This window comes from Rousettus aegyptiacus, unplaced genomic scaffold (genome assembly GCF_014176215.1).
Source record: "Rousettus aegyptiacus isolate mRouAeg1 unplaced genomic scaffold, mRouAeg1.p scaffold_m13_p_5, whole genome shotgun sequence".
In the NCBI taxonomy this organism is placed as follows: domain Eukaryota; kingdom Metazoa; phylum Chordata; class Mammalia; order Chiroptera; family Pteropodidae; genus Rousettus; species Rousettus aegyptiacus.
In genome coordinates this window covers 120,525,414-120,531,297 of record NW_023416308.1, presented here as the reverse complement: position 1 = coordinate 120,531,297, position 5,884 = coordinate 120,525,414, and the positions used below count along the sequence as shown (strand labels likewise).

The 5,884-nt window shown below is 69.7% G+C and overlaps 1 protein-coding gene across 1 annotated transcript; it reads right to left on the bottom strand.

The window, feature by feature from the left end:
* Nucleotides 1-3,510: 3,510 nt before the first annotated feature.
* ASCL2 (achaete-scute family bHLH transcription factor 2) lies at nt 3,511-5,538 on the bottom strand. Its single transcript, XM_016149725.2, has 2 exons — nt 4,199-5,538; nt 3,511-3,610 (listed from the first exon to the last, which is right to left on the bottom strand). Exon 1 carries the CDS (start codon nt 4,795-4,797, stop codon nt 4,216-4,218), a length of 582 nt encoding a protein of 193 aa, XP_016005211.2. The 5' UTR covers nt 4,798-5,538; the 3' UTR covers nt 3,511-3,610; nt 4,199-4,215.
* Between the last annotated feature and the right edge of the window lie 346 nt (nt 5,539-5,884).

The following is a 5,884-nucleotide window of genomic DNA, read 5'->3' as shown; positions in this document are numbered from 1 at the left end:
CCCTGGGCGAGCGGAAGGGCTGGCACTGGGTTTATGTGTTTCCCCAAAATGTTTGGAGACCCTGGCGGCTTCAGAGGCAGACTGGCAGGTGGGCTGCCAGGGCCCCCGCCCCGAATCTGAAGCCAGAACGAGCGGCCCCGAGACCGCCTCCTGGGGGTGTTGGGCGGGCTCCTCCCGAGGCTGGGACAGGCGAGAACCGTTTCCAGCTCGGCTTTGACCGGGCCCGGTCTGCCCGACCCAGGGCTGCTGCTGGTGGCCCGGGACCCAGTGTGCCCATCAGTGGCCAGAGCGTGCGACCGACCCAGGGCTGCCGCTGGTGTGTGTCCTCGGCCAGCACGTGGGCTCTGTGAGGCCGGGGTTCCCCCAGGCACAGCGGTGTACCCCGAGTGCCTGGCACAGAGGTGCCCAGCGCAGGCGCTGGAATGAACGGCGTGGCCTGGGTGCGTGGACCTCTGTCCTCGGGCAGTCTGTATCCTAGAGCCCCTCATGTGGACGGCCTAGGGGGACATGTCTATTTTCTGACATGGTTGGGACAAAGTGGGTGAGCTCTGGCCGCAGAGACCCTCCGGGACGGCAAGCCGCCTCCCTGGGGTAACTCCTATCGCAAACAGACAAAAGCGAAGCACCCCCGAGTGCTCCCCGGAGCTCTGGACCCCGCGCTCCCCCAGCCGTGCCCGACCCAGAGTCTGCCAGGCCTCACTTTGTAGGGTCGCTTCGGTATAGACCCGGCCCCGGCCAGCCTTGCCCTAGGCCAGGCGCACCATGCCCCCATCCCATGGGTCAGGGTTCCAGGGCTTCTTGCTGGAACTCTGTCCTCCAGCCCCTGGTCACCTTCTGTCCGGAATCAACTTGCAGGCGGGGGCAAGGCCTGGACCACGGCCCCCTCCCCCCAACCCCGGCAGAGCCGCGGGACACAGGGCTGGGTGGGGACCTGTCGGGGCCTGTTGATCCAGAACAGGAACTTGCCCGGTGTCCCCCCAGGACAGGCTCCGGGCGGCCCCGCCCTCTGAAAGGGTCATGTGACGAGGACTTAGGAACGAAGCCGCCCCTGGCTTGAGGCCTGGTTCCCACCACGGCCCAGCGCAGGGACTTCACGGCTCTCTGGGAGCCGCCATTTCTGGTTCTGTGAAGTGGGGCCGTGCTTGGCCTCGGTCAGTGACGCTGGCGGGGGGGGGGGGGACGGGGGGGCGAGTATCTAACTAGGGTGCTGGGCAGGCCCAGGGCACATGGCTGTTGTCCTGGCTGACCACCGGCCGTGGCCCTCGCCCCCTTGGACAGCTCGTGATCTGGCCACTGCGTTGCGATTTCCTGACGGGACTCAGCCTCTGAAACGGGGCGACCAAATGAAGCCAGGACCCGACCACATGGCCGCTCTGGCCCCGTCCCCAACTTACAAAAACACAGGGGCAGACCTGCGATTAATAGCACCTGGGGGGGGTGCGCCGAGGACCCCAGGGCGCGGGGGGCCAGAGAACCAACGATCCCCCATTTCTTCAGTACCGAAGCGCGGGGCCCCCTGCGAAATCCGCCGTGCAAACCCCGAGACCACCGGAGGGCCGTGCCCCCATGATCTTCGATGTCAGTAACGGGGCTTCTCTGAGGCGTCTCGGGCCGGGGGTCCCCTGATGGCCAGCCTCGCGACTGGCGCGTGGACACTGCTTGTGCCTCGGACCCCGTGTGCCCACCGTGGGCAGGACGGCCTGGGCTCGCTGACGCACAGGCAGGCTCCGGGCCGCCCTGGCAGAGACAGCGGCCCAGACAGCCTTTGGCTTTTGCACGTTTGGACTTTGCTGTAATGAGGCGGCACTGGGCACCCACGGAGCTCCGTCCACAGCTCGCCAGCCGAATCCCGGATCGGGAGGTTTCCTCCCCCAGACCCAGCGCGGTCCCCGCTGCCCACCGCCACCCATGTCCACGCCTCTCCGCGGAGCCAAGGCCAGGAGTCACAGGAGAGCCCATGTCCTGTGGCTTGGTGAGGTCACTACAGGGGTGTGAGTCCCTCGCTGGGTGGCCATGCAACGTGCTCCCTTCTGCCCCGGGGAGACCGCTTCACTCAGCCCCGCAGCCCCAAGCCGCTGCTGGTCGGCCGACCCCGGCCACACCTGGTCCTCATCAGGCCCAGGACCCCACTGCCATGGTAACCTGAGAGCCATCTGCTCTCCGCCAACGGCTCTGACCCAACCACTCCCTACGAAGGGGTGCGTTCTGCACCTTAAAACAGCCTAGGGGATCCCCATCAACCCCGCCCCCACCCTGCAATAAAAGACAGCTTTGGGCACCGCTAGACTTCAAAGGTGCCGAGGCCGGGTCAAAGGTAGAGAGCTGAGTAATCTCCAGGAGGCCTCTGAGCCGGCTGCCCGGGGGAGGGTGCTTGCCTCACTCCTGTCTGGGGCGGCTCTCACGGCACCCAGACACCCACCCTGGAACAGAGGCAGTCAGGGACTCGCCGCTGCCACCCAGGCCCCCGCGGCCTGAACGGCAAGCACATCTGGGCTGGGGTCACAGGCACAGTGTCCGGGGGCTCAGGACCAGGTGCTAGGCACTGCCAGGTGCCTCCCCTATGACCCTGTAGGGTGCCTCTGCGGTGGTCGGGACAAAGTGGTGAGTTTTGCAGGTGGAGCAGCTTCCCCAGGGTCATGCTGTCCTTGGCAGGCAGTGGCGACCCGAACCCAGGCAGCCTGGACCCGAGGCGGAGGGCGGGCTGCTCACGCCAGATCGCTTCGGGCCAGACGCCTGCGTTGGTCAGCAGCGTCCAGACCTCCACTTCCCACTGCAAAGTCGCCTGGCCGGGACCCTCCAGCCGCCCGCCCACATCTGCCAGAAGCCCCCGCCTCGCAAGGTGACTGAGTTTCTTTGGCATAGTGACAGCCAAGCTGACCTGCCAGACCTCAGCCTCCCCAAGGCTCACCCTACAGGTGACCACAGGGACCAGGCCTGCAGGGTCTTCAGTCTGGCCACTCCCTACCACCCGTGTCCGGCCCTCACCGGGGAAAAGGGGGGCCTGAGGGTCTGGAGAGGGCACCTCAACACGCCGATACACAGCACTGGTTTATTCAGTCCATTTTCCCTAAAACAGGTTTCCCAGCACAGCCCCCCCCCCGCCCCCACCCAGGTCAGCCCACTGCTGCATGGGGACCCCAGCCAGGGACCCTGTCCCTCAAGGGCTGCCACAGCCAGATCTTGGCCAGGCAGAAGTCCAGGTACTGGGGGTGGGACAGGGGGAGACCATCTTTATCGCGTTCCGAGTTAAAAGTCTTTGCACAAAAATAAGTCTTCATTTTGCCAGTGTCCCTGGGCAGTTCAAGTTCAAAAAGCAGATGCTCTGAGCCGTCAAATCTCTCCTGGCAGGAAACCCTCTGGGGGTCAGTGCCCCAGCCCCGGCTGGTCCCGTGGAGAGCCCCGGGCGTGAGGCGGTCGGGCCGGGTCAGGCGGAATCCATTTCTACATTGGTACGGAGTCGGGTCGGACGCCCAGGGGCGCATCGGCGGGGTCCCGGCTCGCCGGTGGCTGGCCGGTGGCTGGCCTGTAGGACCGCAGAGACCGAGGCCGCCGGGCTGGCCCCCAGGTGCTGAGCGCGGGCGTGGCTAGGCGTCCAGGGCTGGGCTGCTGCCTGGGGAGGGGGACAGGGGCACGCGTTAGTGCAGGATCGGGCCCTGTCCCCCCACCCCCCAGCCCCAAGCGAAGGCGGCGGTTTTGTTTGGTTGGCTGACTTTGGAGCTCGAGTCCGTGGGTGCCTCCGCTCTGGTCTGCGGCCCGAGCCAGGGCGGGAGGGGCAGCGCTCTGAGCCGCAGTGAGTCAGGGCTCGGCACCCGCAGAGTCATTTCTGCCACCCGGCCCCGGGAGCGCGATTTGCAATGCAAAGTCACCCCGCCTCCCAGCACCCTAATCTGCCCCGGAATCCGCTTGCATTCGGGGCCTCACCCGCCCGGGGGCCGCCCCTCTCCCCCGTCTCCCCCCTCCCTTTTCGGCGGCGGAGCGGCGAGAGGAAGTTTTGCAACCCCGGACAAACAAACGCTGGTCTTGCACAGGCTTGAAAAGTTTGGGGAAAATGAACAGTGAGTGAAATCAAAGCCGTCCCCGGGCCTGGCGCTCGGTTCCGCCGGCTGCTAGGGCGTGAGCCGTGAGGCCCGGCCGTTCCGCCGCGCCCGGCCTCTCGGGCCTCCCCCCACTCCCCACCCCCGCGCGGCCCCGGGGTTACCTCGCGGCGCGGGGCGCTCAGTAGCCCCCTAACCAGCTGGAGAAGTCGAGCAGCTCGCGCTCCGCGGGGCTCAGCGCGCCCTCGCAGCCGCTGTCGTCCGAAGAGTAGGCGGAGCGCGGGGAGCCGGGCTCGGAGCTGCCCCCACGGCCGGGGGACGACGAGGCGCAGGAGGGCGAAGCGGCGGCGGCGGGGGTCCCGGGCGGCCCGCGGGCCACGGCGGCCGGCACGGCGGGCGCCAGCAGCCCCCCGGCCAGCGCGGCGCGCACCGCGTCGTGCTCGGCCAGCAGGCGCTGCAGCGCGCGGATGTACTCCACGGCCGAGCGCAGCGTCTCCACCTTGCTCAGCTTCTTGCTGGCGCCGCCGTGCGGCACGTGCTGCCGCAGCGCCTGGAACCCCAAGTTCACCAGCTTCACGCGGTTGCGCTCGCGCTCGTTGCGCCGCGCCACGGCCGCTGTGCCGCCCCCGGTGTCCTCCGCGCACGGCCGCCGCCGCCGGCTACAGCGCAGCAGCTCTGGGGACATGGGTCGCCGCCGTGCGACGCAGCCGCTCGAGACGCCAGGAGCGGGGGGCGCGGGCCCGGGCAGCGCGCCGCGGTCCATGGCACCTGCATCCACTCGCCGCGAGCCTCCTCTGAGCCCCCGCACGCCGCGGGAAAGTGCGGGCAGAGGAACGAGGGTAGGGCGGCAGGACGACAGTCACGCCCCAAGGGGGCCTGTGGCGCCGCGCCGCCGAGCGACTCCCCGGGGTACGCGCCCCAGGTCGTCTGGGGCCCCGGGACAGCGAGGCGCAAGAGGCCGAGAGGCGGGCTGGCCGTGCGCGCTGGGGAGCGTGGGGCGCTCGTGTCCCGCGCGTGCGGTCGGACGCTCCCCGGCCTTCTCGACGCGGCGCAGGCGACTGGTTTTTAAATGTATAGATAACCCTCCTCCGCGCCGCCGCCGCCTCCTTCTCACGCCCTCCTTCGCTTGCCTCGCCCTCCCGCCACGCTTCGCCCTCCCCCTTTCGCACACGACCTGCAAAGACCAAGTCCGGAGGGCGCCCCCCAGCCCGTCCCTGGAGCACAGTCCGCAGGTCCCCAGTGTGCCCACCCCCCAGGTGCAGCCTGCAGGTCCGGAGTGGGCCCCCGCTCCCGGCAGGTGCTCGGTGCGCCCCCCAAGACGCAGTACGCAGGTCCCGTGTGCGCAGCCCCCACCTCCGGGCACTGTCAGCAGGTCCCCGGGGCGACCCCCGCCTCCCGAGGGCAGCCCGCAGGGCCGCGACCTTCCGGGACGCCCACCCCCACGCGCAGCCCGCTCGTTCCAGGAGCCTCCGGCCGTCGGCACGCGCACCGCGCGCCGCGGAGGGAAGGGCGGGGCCCCGGGGCCGGCGCCGCCACCCGGAGGCGCGCGAGACCCCCGGAGGCAGCACGCGCCGCGCGGCGCTGCCTCGCGCCCGGCCCCCCGCGGCTGAGGGGCGGAGGCCGGGGTCTCCGCCAATCGCGGGCCGCCAGTTCGGCCAATCGGGGCGGGCGCGGCCCCACGCCCGGCCCCCGTGAGGAAGCGCGTACGCCGGGCGCGTGGCTCCCGGGAGCGTCCCTAACAAAGCTTGGCTCTCGCCGTGTGCCCCCCGGGCTCCAACGCCCCGCGATGCAGGACCGCGGGAGCGCTCGCCCACGCCCACCTGCTCCCCGGCCCGCTGCCCACCTGTGAT

Coding starts and splice junctions, on each gene's coding strand:
- ASCL2 (XM_016149725.2), bottom strand. CDS start 4,797: ATGGACCGCGGCGCGCTGCCCGGGCCCGCGCCCCCCGCTCCTGGCGTC.